This window comes from Schistocerca serialis, chromosome 4 (genome assembly GCF_023864345.2).
Source record: "Schistocerca serialis cubense isolate TAMUIC-IGC-003099 chromosome 4, iqSchSeri2.2, whole genome shotgun sequence".
Classification (NCBI taxonomy): domain Eukaryota; kingdom Metazoa; phylum Arthropoda; class Insecta; order Orthoptera; family Acrididae; genus Schistocerca; species Schistocerca serialis.
The window spans coordinates 449,899,353-449,918,110 of NC_064641.1; the positions used below are offsets into that span (position 1 = coordinate 449,899,353).

Sequence of the window (18,758 nt, forward strand, 5' to 3'; positions counted from 1 at the left end):
AAGCTGACGTAGTCTCCATTTGGGACAAGAGAAAAACCGACTCAAGTAAACCGCTGCTGGCAGTGATAACATCGGTAGAGGACACACATGTTAGCCAACATCGATAAATAGAATGTGGAAGTTGATATTTGCTTGATGATACCGTATTATACATTTTTCTTAATTAGTATGTCTTAGCTTTTTCCTAAGAACAAAAAGAATTGTTGCCAAATACGTTAATAAATTGTTTCGAATGCATCTCTACCTACTTATTCAGGTTCATAATGGGATCCCCTTGGCAAGATTGTGATAAGATTTTTCTGAGGGTAAATTATGTAGAAGTTATCACGTTTATCCCACCTTTCTTTTAATTCAATATTTCTTCATATGTTTCAACCTTTGTCTCTTCATCCAAAGATATTTACTATCAGAAATTTCAAAGTGTTGTGGCGCTATCGCGGGTGTAATGTATTTAGTTCATCGTGAGTTTTTGTATGGAATTTTCATGTAACTGAAATCTTTAAATGAGTAACAAGTCTTTTTAACGCAATTGTATGCTATTTAGTCTCACTGTGGCGTGTGCAAAAACAGTAAACAGTCTGGGTGTTTACAATGAGATTGAGGTTATAGCAAGTAAACATGGAATTGCCAGACGATACAGTGTGAGTATGCCGGCACATTTACTAGTGAACTTTCGACAATAGCGTTAAAATATTGAAGGCCATTTTAAGAATTAGAGCCCAATAAGCGAGAGATAATAAATTTCTTCTGGAGATCGGGGTTTGTTTGGTTAAGAAATTTCAAAAATATTTTGTCTGTCACCAAAGCCACAGACAACCATCAGAGACCAGTCATATGTCTACTTGTTTCCATGTTGTAGTAATAGATTTAATGTCTATATCAGTGTAGTAATAATCAATGCTGAAAATTTTTATGACTGTGACTGAGGAATTTTATAGTTAACTTCATTTTACTAATAGCATTCTGAAGACTTTTTAGTGTGACTTCGTAGAGTATAGTTATGATTCAAGGCTGAAAAACTGTGTATTGTACATCATTTTACTTGACATCTAAAGTAACAGAATAATTTTGAACAGTTCTGGCATTTTGGAGGTAGTAATAATTTTGAAATACAGAAAAATTTAGTGTGGACTGAAAACGAACATGAATTGGAATTATTATGGAGACATAGAAGTCCCTCTAAAGAGGGCAAGATTTTAAAATTATAATTTTGTGTCACTGACTCTTCGATTTTGGAGACAAGTTATGTCCCCAGAACAAAATTTTACAGGAGATATACTAAACTCAGTATAATTGTAGATACATAGCTAATTACATAAAAGGTAAACCCAAATCATTAGTAGGCCTATATGTTGAGAACACCATCTGACAATGTTATCATTTATGTCACATGTATAACTGAATGATTTGAATTATTATGCTTATTATGAATATTAGCCAGCCACACTTCTCTTTAAATGATTTGTATTTTATAAATTATTCACGATGAGCCCATTTTGGCATATTGCTCTGACCAGTAACATCGTTGCTGCCATGTCCTGTTTTGTTTAGAATTATTAGTTTCTCTTCAGATGTACACTGGAGATGCATATCTGATTTTAGTTGGTTTTTATGTACTCTATTTTTCTTGGCTGCTTGGATGTCATCCAGTGTACATCTGAGGAGAAATTAATAATTCTACAAAAGACAGGACATGGCAGCAACAATGTTACATAAAGATGGTGGCAGTATGCCGAAATGGGCTCATTGTGAATAATTTATAAAATAAAAACCATTTAAACATCAGTTCAGCTGGCTGATATTCGTAATAATCATGTCATTAAAAGACATAGTTTGCACTGCAGACCCCAAAGATCAGAAGTTATATTCTCATGTCATTAAGTCCAGCAACTATTCAAAAAAAATGATCAAGAAATTAGGAAATTAAGAAATAAAATATTCACAGAACATTTTTATTCATGGTCTAGTAATGGTAAGTTGTCACTGCAAATTAAAATTTTGAAATAGAAAAAAAGTCACAGAATTGCAGTGATTCTGATGGACGTCAGTTTTGTGATATTATTGGTACAGGCGAATGTGCTGATACACTATCTGCATCCTCGATAATGATATGTTGTTACATCTCTACTGCATTGGAATGTTGTTGTTGTTGTGGTCTTCAGTCATGAGACTGGTTTGATGCAGCTCTCCATGCTACTCTATCCTGTGCAAGCTTCTTCATCTCCCAGTACCTACTGCAGCCTACATCCTTCTGAATCTGCTTAGTGTATTCATCTTGTGGTCTCCCTCTACGATTTTTAGCCTCCACGCAGCCCTCCAATACTATATTGGTGATCCCTCGATGTCTCAGAACATGTCCTACCAACCGATCCCTTCTTCTAGTCAAGTTGTGCCACAAGCTCCTCTTCTCCCCAATTCTAAACAATACCTCCTCATTAGTTACGTGATCTACCCATCTAATCTTCAGCATTCTTCTGTAGCACCACATTTCGAAAGCTTCTATTCTCTTCTTGTCTAAACTATTTATTGTCCATGTTTCACTTCCATACATGGCTACGCTCCATACAAATACTTTCAGAAACGACTTATGACATCTAAATCTATACTCAGTGTTAACAAATGTTTCTTCTTCAGAAACGCTTTCCTTGCCATTGCCAATCTACATTTTATATCCTCTCTACTTCGACCATCATCAGTTATTTTGCTCCCCAAATAGCAAACCTCCTTTACTACTTTAAGTGTCTCATTTCCTAGTGTAATACCCTCAGCATCACCCGACTTAATTCGGCTACATTCCATTATCCTCGTTTTGCTTTTGTTGATGTTCATCTTATATCCTCCTTTCAAGACACTATCCATTCCGTTCAACTGCTCTTCCAAGTCCTTTGCTGTCTCTGACAGAATTACAATGTCATCGGCGAACCTCAAACTTTTTATTTCTTCTCCATGGATTTTAATACCTACTCCGAACATTTCTTTTGTTTCCTTTATAGCTTGCTCAATATACAGATTGAATAACATCGGGGATAGGCTACAACCCTGTCTCACTCCCTTCCCAACCACTGCTTCACTTTCATGCCCCTCGACTCTTATAACTGCCATCTGGTTTTTGTACAAGTTGTAAATAGCCTTTCGCTCCCTGTATTTTACCCCTGCCACCTTTAGAATTTGAAAGAGAGTATTCCAGTCAACATTGTCAAAAGCTTTATCCAAGTCTACAAATGCTAGAAATGTAGGTTTGCCTTTCCTTAATCTTTCTTCTAAGATAAGTCGTAGGGTCAGTATTGCCTCACGTGTTCCAACATTTCTACGGAATCCATACTGATCTTCCCCGAGGTCAGATTCAATCAGTTTTTCCATTCGTCTGTAAAGAATTCGCGTTAGTATTTTTCAGCTGTGACTTATGAAACTGATTGTTCAGTAATTTTCACATCTGTCAGCACCTGCTGTCTTTGAGATTGGAATTATTATATTCTTCTTGAAGTCTGAGGGTATTTCGCCTGTCTCATACATCTTGCTCACCAGATGGTATAGTTTTGTCAGGGCTGGCTCTCCCAAGGCTGTCAGTAGTTCTAATGCAATGTTGTCTACTCCAGGGGCCTTGCTTCGACTCAGGTCTTTCAGTGCTCTGTCAAACTCTTCACGCAGTATCGTATCTCCCATTTCATCTTCATCTACATCCTCTTCCATTTCCATAATATTGTCCTCAAATACATCGCCCTTGTATAGATCCTCTATATACTCCTTCCACCTTTCTGCTTTCCCTTCTTTGCTTAGAACTGGGTTTCCATCTGAGCTCTTGATGTTCATACATGTGGTTCTCTTATCTCCAAAGGTCTCTTTAATTTTCCTGTAGGCGGTATCTATCTTACCCCTAGTGAGATAGGCCTCTACATCCTTACATTTGTCCTCTAGCCATCCCTGCTTAGCCATTTTGCACTTCCTGTCGATCTCATTTTTGAGACGTTTGTATTCCTTTTTGCCTGTTTCACTTACTGCATTTTTATATTTTCTCCTTTCATCAATTAAATTCAATATTTCTTCTGTTACCCAAGGATTTCTACTAGCCCTCGTCTTTTTACCTACTTGATCCTCTGCTGCCTTCACTACTTCATCCCTCAAAGCTACCCATTCTTCTTCTACTGTATTTATTTCCCCCATTCCTGTCAATTGCTCCCTTATGCTCTCCCTGAATCTCTGTACAACCTCTAGTTCTTTCAGTTTATCCAGGTCCCATCTCCTTAAATTCCCACCTTTTTGCAGTTTCTTCAGTTTTATAATCTATCTTCAGTAATATAATCTATCTGATACCTTTTAGTATCTCCAGGGTTCTTCCATGTATACAACCTTCTTTCATGATTCTTAAACCAAGTGTTAGTTATGATTATGTTGTGCTCTGTGCAAAATTCTACCAGGCGGCTTCCTCTTTCATTTCTGTCCCCCAATCCATATTCACCTACTATGTTTCCTTCTCTCCCTTTTCCTACACTCGAATTCCAGTCACCCATGACTTAAATTTTCGTCTCCCTTCACTATCTGAATAATTTCTTTTATTTCATCATACATTTCTTCAATTTCTTCGTCATCTGCAGAGCTAGTTGGCATATAAACTTCTACTACTGTAGTAGGTGTGGGCTTCGTATCTATCTTGGCCACAATAATGCGTTCACTATGCTGTTTGTAGTAGCTTACCCGCATTCCTATTTTCCTATTCATTATTAAACCTACTCCTGCATTACCCCTATTTGATTTTGTGTTTATAACCCTGTAGTCACCTGACCAGAAGTCTTGTTCCTCCTGCCACCGAACTTCACTAATTCCCACTATATCTAACTTCAACCTATCCATTTCCCTTTTTAAATTTTCTAACCTACCTGCCCGATTAAGGGATCTGACATTCCACGCTCCGATCCGTAGAATGCCAGTTTTCTTTCTCCTGATAACGACATCCTCTTGAGTAGTGCCCGCCCGGAGATCCGAATGGGGGACTATTTTACCTCCGGAATATTTTACCCAAGAGGACGCCATCATCATGTAATCATACAGTAAAGCTGCATGCCCTCGGGAAAAATTACGGCTGTAGTTTCCCCTTGCTTTCAGCCGTTCGCAGTACCAGCACAGCAAGGCCGTTTTGGTTATTGTTACAAGGCCAGATCAGTCAATCATCCAGACGGTTGCTCTTGCAACTACTGAAAAGGCTGCTGCCCCTCTTCAGGAACCACACGTTTGTCTGGCCTCTCAACAGATACCCCTCCGTTGTGGTTGCACCTACGGTACGGCTATCTGTATCGCTGAGGCACGCGAGCCTCCCCACCAACGGCAAGGTCCATGGTTCATGGGGGGGGCATCTCTGGGTAGGAATGTAAATTATAGTTAACACTAATGTTGATTTGAAAAAGCTTTTTAATGTTTCCAGGTTATGAACAGCTGATTGCAGGAAGTGCAGTAATATCTTTGAATTTTTTATTTCTTGCTAATGTTCATGTGCATAGGTTAGCACTAGTCATAACTTGCTGTTAGTATGCTTTACAGAAATTGCCTGCAGTGGCTGCTTCTGCCTGTTATTATATAACTTGACTCATTCCAAACCCCTTAAGATCTTGTTCACGATGAGATTTGCAAAATGTATATGAATGAATTAATTAGGCTGCAGGTGCAGTCTGCAAGACCTTTGTGGTACTCCTCCCAGTTTTCCACAGGATGAGGGGAAGCATGTGGTTTGTGCATTATGGGGTTTCAACGTATTTCAGTCACATTAGAGATGGGTTGGCTGGCATCTGTTATGACAGACAGATAGATAAGTCAAAGAGGACCAGGGGACTGATGACCTCAGATGTTAAGTCCCATAGTGCTCAGAACCATTTGAACCATCAGAGAGGGCCTACTCTACACTTTCCTCCAACATCAGTCTGTTGGATTATCATTTGCGGGGCTGTCTAGAATATTTGGTGTATATTGTAGCCCTAGTAATTCATAATGCACAGACACTGCATCAGAGTATCATGGAAACTTGCAAAATCATTACACACAATCCAGGACTGGTTGAAAGTTCCCAACAGTCTATCCTCTGATGTCTCTGTGTGTATGTGTGTGTGTGTGTGTGTGTGTGTGTGTGTGTGTGTGTGTGGAACTGAAGGAAATTTTGGAATTTGCTGTCAGTTTCTGGCTTGAGGACTTTGAATAAATGTTCTTTCATTAACAACAAAAGGAGATTTATGTATATATCATTATAGCCTTTTTTGTACTGTTAGTGCGAGGAATTACCCCAAAATTTGGAAAACTATTTTGGTCACACATTGAGTAATACTTTTGTTCACCCACAAAAATTCATATCTGATCATATTAATGAATTATTCAACTATTTCTGTCTTTCAAGTTAGTTAGTTTCATGCTCCATGGATCATTTTGCATAATCATAATGATGTGTAACGAGTCATTTTACTCTCTCTCTCTCTCTCTCTCTCTCTCTCTCTCTCTCTCTCTCTCTGTTTCTGTGTGTGTGTGTGTGTGTGTGTGTGTGTGTGTGTGTGTGTGTGTGTGTGTGTGTGTGTGTGTGGTAATTCTTACCAATGGAATAGGAGGAGTTGTGAAGGAGAAACTTTCTCAGCTTCTTTTCAAATTTTACTTTGCTTTCTGTCAGACTTATATCACTGGGTAAGAGATCAAAAATGTATGTTGCAACATTGTGCACCCCTTTTGTGCTAAATACAACCTTAATGTCTAGTAATGAATGTCATTTTCCCTTCTGATATTATAATCATGTACATCATAGTTCATTTTAAACTTTAGTGGATTGCTTACAACAAACTTCATGAGGTAATAAATATACTGTGAAGCATTAGTCAGAATGCCCAACTCCTTAAACAAATATCTACAAGATGGTTTTGGGTGAGCACCAGATATTATTTTTGCAGCATGTTTTTGAGCAGTGAAGACTTTCTTCCTTAAAGATGGATTACTCCCAGACCATTATTCCAAAGATGTTGTCAAATAAAAGTATGAAAAATATGTCACTTTACATACAAATTTCTCTACCCCCAAGATTTGCAATGATTCTGAGTGAAAAAGTAACTGAACTAAGTTGTTCTAGTAGTTCCATTATGTACTTTTTCAAGTTTAAATTCTCATCAGTACAGATACCTAAGAATGTTGAAGTTCCCATGGTTTTTATTATTTTCTCACCATGTGTTACACTTCTCATTGCTTTATTACTCTTTGATGTGCAGAACTGTTTATGTCGTGTATTTTTAAAATTGAGGGTGAGACTGTTCACAGAAACCAGTTACTGATTCCTTTAAGAACATTGTTTACCATTTCTTCTCTTTCTGTATGTATGCTAGTATTGATTCCAATACTAGTGTCATCTGCAAAAAGAACTATTTCTGCTTGTTGTATACTAGACAGAAAATCATTTATTATATATATATATATATATATATATATATATATATATATATATATATATATATTTTTTCGAAGAATAGTAGTGGACCTAAGGCTGAACCTTGGGGAACCCCATATGTGATTTCTCCACAGTCAGTATTCCATCACCGGACCATATTGGTTGAATTATTAAGTACAACTTTCTGCATTCTTTTAGTTAGATTGGTTGGTTGTACCATCAATCTCATAAAATTTCTATTTATTAGGGCAGTACTGTGATTCACTCAGTCAAATGCCTTAAATAGATAGCAGAGAATAGCAGCTAGAGCCGTATTATTACTTAATGCTTGAAATTTGGTGAGTGAAAATGTAAATGGTGTTCTCAGTAGAACAATGCTTCTGAAACCCAAACTGTTATTTGCTGAGGATATTATTATGCCAAGATGAGATACTGTTCTAGATTATATCGCTTTCTCAAAAATTGTGGACAATGTTGTCGTAAGTGAAACCAGTTTGTAGCTATTGACATCTCTCGTATCATCTCTCTTAAGCAAGGTTTTTACAACAGTATACTTAAATCTCTCAGGAAAAATGCCTTGAGTTGATGATGTATTACATATTTCAGACAGGACGGGGTTTTACATGGAGCAGATTATTAGTACTCTATTGGAAACACCATCAAAACCAGCTGAGTTTTTATTTTTGAGAGAATGTGTAATTTTCTTATTTTCAGAAGGAGAAGTTGGTGATAGGCCTATATTCATATGATTGAATCTTATGAGAACTACTTTGTCAATATATTGCTGTGATTATTCTCTTGAACTTTTTGTCCCTGCACTTTCTACCATAATTAAGAAATGATAATTAAATATATTTGCTACCTGTGACTCATCATTTACAGCCCATCCCTTTAGTTCAGTAGTGATGTTCTGTGGTTGGTTGTCCTGTCTCTCATTTTACTACATTTCATATAGCCTCAAGTCTGTTGTTGGAATTCCTGATTTCCAACATGTTCCTTGATTTGTTAACATTTTTTCTGAGTAATTTTGAGTACTTTTTGTGGTGAGCAACTACTGCACAATCTCTCTTTGTTCTTGCCATCAGATCCATTTCCCTTTTCCTTTCACAAGATACCTTAATCACTCTAGTGATCCATGGTTTTTTACATGGCTGTTTAATGTCTTTTCTGAACAGTTTTTGCAGAAAGCCATTTTCAGATAATGACGAATTTATCATGAAATAGATTATATTTTGCGTTAGTGTTTGGTTCATTGTAAATTTCATCCCAGGTCAGTTCTTAAAAACATTTGTCCTAACGCCATTAATTAAACATATTCCCACTTAGGAAATTTATCGTAACTAACTGTGCATCATGATCAGAGAGAGCATTTTTTACTGGGTTAACAGTTATTTTCTTCCTCTGAGCTTACTTAAAGTTGAACTGAGGTGTGTTGAAAGCTTGAATTACTAAATAGTTTGTGAAAATCACAAGCCAGGCCAGCATATGTCATGATGCAATTCATAAGCCTCCTTAACTCACACGTAAAACAGAGTGACTATTTAACAGCCTGGGATTGGACCAACTCATTATACCCTATCTGACAAGTTGAGTAGCCTTGCCAGTGTTTTGCAGAGTTTTGTGATTATATCTGTGTATGCTAAGTGGCAGATGTTGACCAGGTATACTAGTGCCATGTTTATTCATGCTAGTAATAAAGGAGAGACGTGTCCAGATAATTGCCACTTGTCTTTGCACACTGGGTGTTGGACCTGTCATTTCTGGAGCTTGCTGGTGATCTTGTGCAGTGAAGGACAGAACTATTTTGACACTGTTATCGCCAGTCTTCATTGCAGAATACCCTGTGCCAAAGTAAACAGCATAATTTGCTGCAAACCATATATGACTAGAAGACAGATGTAAAATACGTAGTTTTTGCAAAGGCCGTACTATTTCCAATCATGTTCACCTGTGGAATGCCAAAAAGAACTTCACCTGTGACCAGTAGAATCACAATCATTTCTTGAAACTCTACACCAATACATGCTTTATGTTCCAGATTCCAGGAGGGACAAGTGCCACTTCTTTCAGCCCTTCCCCTGTGATCCTTCCCTTCCTGCTGCAGACAAATACATCAACATGCATACAGCCGCTTGTGCCATGGTTACTCACTCTCATTCCTGTTCCTGCACAAATGGATAGAGAGAAAGATTACTGCCTTTATGCTTCCATATAAGCCATGATTTCTCCAGTGTTGTGTTCATGGCCCTTACAGGAGATGTATGTTGGTGGCAGTAGGATTGTTGCAATCTGTAGCAAATGCCAGTTCTCTGAACTTTCTCAGTAATGCTTCATGAAGAGAATGTCCTCTTGCCCCTAGGGATTCCAATTTGGGTTCATAGAGCATGTACATGATACTTGCGTGTTGATTGAATCTACTGGAAACAAATCTAGCATTATGCTTCTGAATTACTTTGATGCCTTCCTTTAAGGTGACCTGCTGGGGCTCCCACACACTTGAGCAGTACTCAGAGTGGATCATACTAGTGTTCTGTAAGGAGCCTTTTGTATAGATGGACTACAATTTCCTAGAATTCTCCCAAAAAACCAAAGCTGACCATCTACCTTCCCTACAACTGAACTTGTGTGCTCATTCCATTTCATTTCATTTCATTTCACAAAGTTACATCTAGGTATTTAACCTGTGCAATAGTGTCAAGCAGCACACTTCTGATACTGTACTTGAACATTACAAGATTGTTTTCTCTAGTCATCTTCGTTAACATACATTTCTTTTTCTATTTAGACCAAGCTGCCATTGATTACATCAGTTGGGAATTCTTACTTCTACAGTCATTCAAAGGTGACACTTTCCCATACACTATAGAGTCATTAGCCAACTGTCATAGAGTGCTGGTGACTGTACCTGTTGGATTGTTTATGGCTGTAGAGAACAAGAGCAGTTGTGTCACATTTCCCTGGGTCACTTCTGACATTGCGTTTGTCTCCAATGAAACTTACCATCCAGGCCAATGAATTGGGTTCTAATAATTAAAAGTGTCTTCAAACCACACACACATGAGAGAACCTATTCCATGTGCGTGGATCTTTGTTAACAGTGTGAGTGTGGCACTGTGTCAAACATATTCCAGAAATCAAGGAATCTGCCATCTGCCTGTTGCCTGTCGGCCATGGTTCTTGGGATTTAGTGTGAGAAAAGGGCAAGCTGAGTTCTGTAAGCACGATGCTTCCCGAGTCCATGTTTATTGTTTGTAGAGTCTCTTTCCCGTCAAGGAAAATTATTATATTTGAGCATGAAATATTCTGAAGAATTCTCCATCAAACAAACGTTAAGGGTATCAGTCTGTGATTTTGTGAGTACCTATACATAAGGGATGCACCAGTCTTTTTATTTTTTTATTTTATTTTTTATTTTTGCAAGCCTGAATGATAACTGTTGACTGGTAGACATTTGGAACTTAAACAAATAATAATAATATTAATAGTACAAGCAAGTATAAAATCTAAGTCTTGCATACATTTTTATTGTAGAAAGATAATTCCGCTAGCACAGTACTAAAAAATTGAACTTCATCTGTTAATTGTCACAGATACAGGTTACAGAGTACATAATATAGCAAATAGCAAATTATGTTTTCAAGAGAAGCGGTTTGTCACAAGACTGCCTGTCATAAGACGTGACTAAAAGGAGTCTCACACGTTTCGGCCTTTATGTGATGGTCCCCTGTAGAGTTTGCCTCCATTTTTCAAAATTTTCCTGAAGAGCGAGCCAATTGGCGTAGGGCTCCTTACATGGTGCATAGTGTCCATCATGTGCTGAGACCTCTCTCATCCTTTGTCGACGTGGATCTGCACTTCCGCTCATTCTCTATCTGTTGGGCTAGGTCACCCTTTTGGGTGCATTTTCCTTCATCCTCGGTGCAGTATCGCTTTCTGCTCTGTCGACGATAATGAACTTCTTAGCTCATTTGCGCCTGATTTCCAGCATGGTAGCCAGTCCGTTGTGGTGGGGCCGCCATGTACCCTGTTGCTTGTAGCCCTTTGACCACACAGGGATCGCTTTGCTGATGCCTGCACCATTGACGTATGCCAAGGAGTAGGTGCCCGTCACCCTGGGGCATCGGGACTCCTGGCAATGATCATCCTGCCAGGTGGCCTTTGCTGCGGCTGGGTGGTACCAATGGGGAAGGCCCCTGGTCGGAGTGGGTGGCATCAGAGCAGATGACATGCCATGAAGCGTAGTACGTTATCTCTTGCTGTTGGTCAAATACCAGCAGTCTCTGAGTGATCAAGGTCTTACTTCAATGCTAAGAAATATGACCGCAAATCGTCCCCCCCGCCACACAAGGGGGGGGAACGCCAGGCTAAGGATGGCAGCGAAACTTATTCACCCTGGTACCTTGTACGTACGAGAGTTGATGGGGAATCTTTCTTGTCAATGAAACTTTAGCTTTTTGTGGAGCATGTAGAGGACAAGATTGGGGAGGAGGGCTTGTCCAAAATGCGGTCAGGATTGGTCTTGATCAAAACAGCATCCTCAGCCCAGTCACGGGCACTGCTCGCTGTGACAAGCTGGGGGATGTTTCTGTTTCCATCACGCTCCATAATAGCTTAAATATCGTCCAGGGTATCATATTTCACAGGGACCTTCTTCTGCAGTCTGGCAATGAGCTGCATGCCATTTTAGAGCAGCGAGGTGTCCATTTCATCTGGCACGTCCACTGGGGTACAAGGGATAATCAGGTTGCCACTGGTGCCTTCATCTTGGGCTCCGAGAGTGACACATTACCCAAGAAGGTGAAGGTGATGGTCTACCGCTGACGTAAAGCCATATATCCCTCCCCCGATATGGTGCTTTAAGCGCTGGAAGTTGGGCCATATGTCTTCCCGCTGTACTTCCAGCATCACCTGTTGGGATTGTGGACCTCCTTCACATCCCAATACTCCCTGTGCCCTGCCTCCCATATGTATCAACTGCGGAGAGCACCATTCATCTTGCTCACCAGACTGCAAGATTCTCCAAAAAGAAAGAAAAATAATGGAATGCAAGACCATGGACCAACTGACCTACACTGAGCCTAAGAGAAAATATGAGAGGCTACATCCTGTGCATACGACATCAACCTATGCTGCCGCTATGACAATGGTTCTACCATCTTCTGTTCCCCTGCGTACAGTTCTCTCTCAGAGCTGTCAGACTCCACCTGCCCCTTGATGGTGGGGGGCACTTCCACCCCTGTTGCTACTGCACAACCTACTTCAGGTGCAGCCCCCCCCAACCATCTGGGACGTCAGTCCACACTTCTCAGCCAGAGAAGCGTAAGTCTTCTTTGGCTCCTCTCGCCAGGAAAGGATCCCTTGGGTCACTCCCTTCCCTGGTTCCTACCAGTGGCAAAGCTGACACCCTCCAGTGGCTGAAGCAACTTCAGGTAGCTGGTTGTAGGGCTTCATGGTCCTCCTCAGTCCCTGAGACTGAATCAGTGAAGCCCTCCCAGCTGGACAAACCTAATGAACAGCGAGAGAAACCTAAAAAGAAAAAGACCCCCAAGAACCAAGGCACTGTGGTGACATCCACACCACCACTACCTACAAGCTCTGTGTTTGAGGATGAGATGGAGATTCTGGTGTCTCCTGAGAATCTAGACCTCGCTGGGCTCTCAGACACAATGGATGTCGATCGTACTGTACTCATCTCGTGGCAGCAGGTGACCATGAGGCATAGACTGCCTCATTGACTGTTTCCTGCCTTCCCAGTGTCAAGATCACTTAATCTTCCAGTGGAATTTCAGTGGTTTTTTCCACCACCTGGCTGAACTATGGCAACTCTTAAGCTTTACACCTGCTTTCTGCATTGCCCTCCAGGAAACCTGGTTCACGGCAATGTGGACCCGTGCCCTCCTTGGCTATAAGGGATATTACAGGAACCGTAGCGACTATAATAGTGTGTCAGGTGGAGTCACCTTCGCCAGCTTAAGCGGAAGTGCTGGCAGCGCCTTAATGCCCTTCGCTGCCTGAGCAACACCAGCTTGGGTGCAAATAGCTCTACACTGCTGCAGCTCTACAGGGCCCTTGTTTAATCCCACATTGACTATGGGAGTCTGGTTTACGGTTTGGCGGTGCCCTCAGTGTTGCATTTACTCAACCCAGTGCACCCCTGTGGCATTTGCCTAGCGATGGGAGCTTTTAGAATGAATCCGGTGACCAGTGTCCTGGAGGAGTCTGGAGTCCCTCCATTGAAGGTTAGGCGTGCAAAACTGCTCACCAGTTACATTGCACGTGTTCATAGTTCTCCTGTGCATCCGAATTACCGTCTCCTTTTCCCAACCACGGCGGTTCATCTCCCGCATTTGCGGTCCAGGTCAGGGCTTACGATTGTGGTTTGCGTCTGGTCCCTTCTGTGTGAACTGGAGTCCTTCTCGTTACCACCTCTCCTTTAGGTCCATTCACGTATACCTCCATGGTGTACACCTAGTCCACAGATTCTTCTCGACCTTTTGCATGACCATAAGGACTCTGTTAACCCTGTGGCTCTCTGCCATCACTTTCTCTTGGTTCTCGACATGTACCGGGGCCATGAAGTGGTTTACACCGATGGCTCAATGGCTGATGGTCATGTAGGCTTTGTGTATGCTCATGGAGGACATATTGAACAGCACTGCTTGCCAGGTGGCTTCAGTGTTTTCACTGCAGAGCTGGCGGCCACATCTCGTGCTCTTGAGTACATCCGCTCACGCTCTGGTGTACTGACTCCTTGAGCAGCCTACAAGGAGCTGCATGCCATTTTAGAGTGGTGAGGTGTCCATTTCACCTGGCACGCCCACTGGGGTCCGAGGGATAATCAGGTTGCCACTGGTGCCTTCATCTTGGGCTCCGAGGGTGACACATTACCCAAGAAGGTGAAGGTGGTGGTCTACTGCTGACGTAAAGCTATATATCCCTCCCTCGATATGGTGCTTTAAGCGCTGGAAGTTCGGCCATATGTCTTCTTGCTGTACTTCCAGCATCGCCTGTTGGGATTGTGGACCTCCTTCACATCCCAATACTCCCTGTGCCCCGCCTCCCATCTGTATCAACTGCAGAGAGCACACACCTACATAGGTATGATTGATCATCAAAATAAAATAAGAGAAATCAGAGCTCGAACAGAAAGGTTTAGGTGTTCGTTTTTCCCGCGCGCTGTTCGGAAGTGGAATGGTAGAGAGATAGTGTGATTGTGGTTTGATGAACCCTCTGCCAAGCACTTAAATGTGGATTGCAGAGTAATCATGTAGATGTAGATGTAGAACCAGTGCTACCCTCACCATCTGTCGGTAGCGTCGATTCAGGAGTCCATCTATGCCCTTGAATGGTCCCGTCGTTCAGTGGTGTTTGTGTGGACACGTCGGAATCCAAGGCAACGAACTTACCGACGGGCTGGCCAAACAGGCTACGCAGAACCCGCTTCTGGAGATGGGCATCTCCGAAACTGACTTGCCTTCTGTCTTATGCTGCAGGGTTTTATGGCTTTGGGTGATGGAATGGCATAACAGTACACACAAGAAACTGTGTGTCATTAAGGAGACTACGAATGTGTGGAAGTCTTCCATGTGGTCCTCTCACAGGGAATCAGTTTTCCTCTGCTGGCTCCGCATTGGCCATACATAGCTAACACATGGTTACCTCCTTCGTCGCGAGTGTGTTGCTGTGGCTCACAAATGACGGTCATCCACCTCTTGCTGGACTGCCCATTTGTAGCCGCTCTGTGGTGAACTTTTAACTTTCCCAGAACCCTACCTTCGATGTTGGGTAACAATGCCTCAATAGCAGTTTTAGTTTTACGTTTTATTCATGATGGTGGGTTTTATCTTTTGATCTAAGTTTCAGTGCATGTCCTTTGTCCCTCTGTGTCCTCCTCCGTAGTGCTTTTAGGGTGGAGGTTTTAATGTGTTGCAGAGTGGCTGGCTTCTCCTTTTTATTCTCATGGTCAGCCAACCATGGTAATCTGCTGATGTCTTCTACATGTTTCTTGTGTCTCTCTGTGGTTTCCTTGTCCAATTTTGTCCATTTTAGTGTTTGTTGCTCTTCTGTCATTCTTGGGTGTTGTTTATTGAATTGACCAGCAAGGTCAATGTCCATTGCTTTCAAAGACTTATACGCAGGAACAATGTCCCACAAACGGTGATGATGATAACGTTGCCTAGGCATTGCAGGGGTATGTTAACACAAAGTGAACGTTGCAGGTTTTTGGCTTATGGCTAAGTCAAACTATGCTTTATTTTCATTGGGTGGGATGTAACCTTGTTACAAATTTTGACCAAGACTAGTTTGTAGTGTATTAATTTTGCAGAACTTCATTGTATATACGTCAGCTACACTTTTTTATCTATTATTCGACAATCCATTTCAGTCTATATTGCACCATATTGAGGCTGTCTGTATTACAAAGGAAATAACTTTGCAGAGAGTGCATTACCAATACATGTGTACTCATATGGAAACAGCATTGTAATAGTACTTACATAACTTGCCTCCATCTTAGAAACATATCTTTACATTGTGACCAGTACATGATGTCCAAATCTTATAAGTTTTTTCCCCACCAGCTCCAAAGATTTTGTTACAAGCAGCATTATAAATCTAACATTTCAACTGAATTCAAGAAATATTAATAAACATATTTTTTGGTGGTCAAATGTGACCTGTGCAAGAATAAACCAATTCCAGCATGTGACATTACAGAAACTGCATGCAGATCAGAATAATTTGAAAAACATTAGTATGGTTCACACAAACCTACAGCAGTATCAACAAATGAACAAAGTAAAATGATGAAAGACAATCACTCAGCTGTGGATGGTGATGGACAGTGATTAGACAACGTGTAATAAATCAGAAAACTGCCTTAATATAACACCAGAATGCACCATTCTTAATGGTGCGCTATTATTTGCAGATGAGTGGTTTTGTCTATTTATTTATTTTTTTGTTGGTTACTTCCATCCTACAATTTCTATGATCATAAGATGATGTTTCTTGTGATGTGTATCAATAAATTTTGTCTTTTGTTTGTTATAGGCCTTTATACTGCTCTCAATAATTTCCATATACAGCTAGGTAGTGAAGTCCTCGTACATTTGTGTGTGTGTTTATCATTGAAAGTGATTCATTCTTTTCTGTATTTGTAGACAATAGACAGTATACAAGTGACAAGTGCAATATTTCTGTTGCAGGTACTGCAAGTCATTATGGACCTTATTATCTGGTTCTATTTATGACATTTCTAGTGATGCTGTTGATGATGAGCTTGATAAAGCCCAGCCTCTTTTAAAAAATGGGTTGAATTACTATAAGAGGGCAAAAGAACCATCTGATGATCTCCTAAAATCAAAACTTTCAGCTCCAGTCTTTAAGTTTGTTACCACATTAGGAAGTTTTCTGGTAAGACTTTTTTATGTATACAGCAAAAAACATTATGGCTGCATGTAGTACTTTATTAAGTCTAGTAGGCAAACTAGGGAGTTTTTTGTGCAAGCCTCTTCATCTCTATGTAACTACTACACTCTACGTCCATTTAAACCCCCTACACCTCATCCCCCCCCCCCCCCCCCCCCCCATGAACCATGGACTTTGCCGTTGGTGGGGAGGCTTGCGTGCCTCAGCGATACAGATAGCCGTACCATAGGTACAACCACAACGGAGGGGTATCTGTCGAGAGGCCAGACAAACGTGTGGTTCCTGAAGAGGGGCAGCAGCCTTTTCAGTAGTTGCAAGGGCAACAGTCTGGATGATTGACTGCTCTGGCCTTGTAACAATAACCAAAACGGCCTTGCTGTGCTGGTACTGCGAACGGCTGAAAGCAAGGGGAAACTACGGCCGTAATTATTCCCGAGGGCATGCAGCTTTACTGTATGATTAAATGATGATGGCGTCCTCTTGGGTAAAATATTCCGGAGGTAAAATAGTCCCCCATTCGGATCTCCGGGCAGGCACTACTCAAGAGGATGTCGTTATCAGGAGAAAGAAAACTGGCATTCTACGGATCGGAGCGTGGAATGTCAGATCCCTTAATCGGGCAGGTAGGTTAGAAAATTTAAAAAGGGAAATGGATAGGTTAAAGTTAGATCTTGTGGGAATTAGTGAAGTTCAGTGGCAGGAGGAACAAGACTTCTGGTCAGGTGACTACAGGGTTATAAACACAAAGTCAAATAGGGGTAATGCAGGAGTAGGTTTAATAATGAATAGGAAAATAGGAATTCGGGTAAGCTACTACAAACAGCATAGTGAACGCATTATTGTGGCCAAGATAGATACGAAGCCCACACCTACTACAGTAGTACAAGTTTATATGCCAACTAGCTCTGCAGATGACGAAGAAATTGAAGAAATGTATGATGAAATAAAAGAAATTATTCAGATAGTGAAGGGAGACGAAAATTTAATAGTCATGGGTGACTGGAATTCGAGTGTAGGAAAAGGGAGAGAAGGAAACGTAGTAGGTGAATATGGATTGGGGCTAAGAAATGAAAGAGGAAGCCGCCTGATAGAATTTTGCACAGAGCACAACTTAATCATAGCTAACACTTGGTTTAAGAATCATGATAGAAGGTTGTATACATGGAAGAACCCTGGAGATACTAAAAGGTATCAGATAGATTATATAATGGTAAGACAGAGATTTAGGAACCAGGTTTTAAATTGTAAGACATTTCCAGGGGCAGATGTGGACTCTGACCACAATCTATTGGTTATGACCTGTAGATTAAAACTGAAGAAACTGCAAAAAGGTGGGAATTTAAGGAGATGGGACCTGGATAAACTGAAAGAACCAGAGGTTGTACAGAGTTTCAGGGAGAGCATAAGGGAACAATTGAAAGGAATGGGGGAAAGAAATACAGTAGAAGAAGAATGGGTAGCTCTGAGGGATGAAGTAGTGAAGGCAGCAGACGATCAAGTAGGTAAAAAGAAGAGGGTTAGTAGAAATCCTTGGGTAACAGAAGAAATATTGAATTTAATTGATGAAAGGAGAAAATATAAAAATGCAGTAAATGAAGCAGGCAAAAAGGAATACAAACGTCTCAAAAATGAGATCGACAGGAAGTGCAAAATGGCTAAGCAGGGATGGCTAGAGGACAAATGTAAGGATGTAGAGGCTTATCTCACTAGGGGTAAGATAGATACTGCCTACAGGAAAATTAAAGAGACCTTTGGAGATAAGAGAACCACATGTATGAACATCAAGAGCTCAGATGGAAACCCAGTTCTAAGCAAAGAAGGGAAAGCAGAAAGGTGGAAGGAGTATATAGAGGGTCTATACAAGGGCGATGCACTTGAGGACAATATTATGGAAATGGAAGAGGATGTAGATGAAGATGAAATG

General features: G+C 40.8%; 1 protein-coding gene across 2 annotated transcripts in view; it reads left to right on the forward strand.

Annotated features, from left to right (window-relative positions):
• Positions 1–289: 289 nt before the first annotated feature.
• Positions 290–18,758, forward strand: part of LOC126475087 (nucleoporin Nup188) — a 273,311-nt gene continuing 254,842 nt past the window's right edge. Inside the window, exons 1-3 of one of the 2 annotated variants that reach the window (XM_050102653.1) lie at positions 290–305; positions 545–641; positions 16,612–16,819. In XM_050102653.1, the coding sequence (XP_049958610.1) occupies positions 619–641; positions 16,612–16,819 (231 nt within the window). In that variant the 5' untranslated portion in view covers positions 290–305; positions 545–618. Of the gene's footprint in view, positions 306–445; positions 462–544; positions 642–16,611; positions 16,820–18,758 lie in introns of those variants that run through there. The other variant, XM_050102655.1, reaches the window with a different exon arrangement.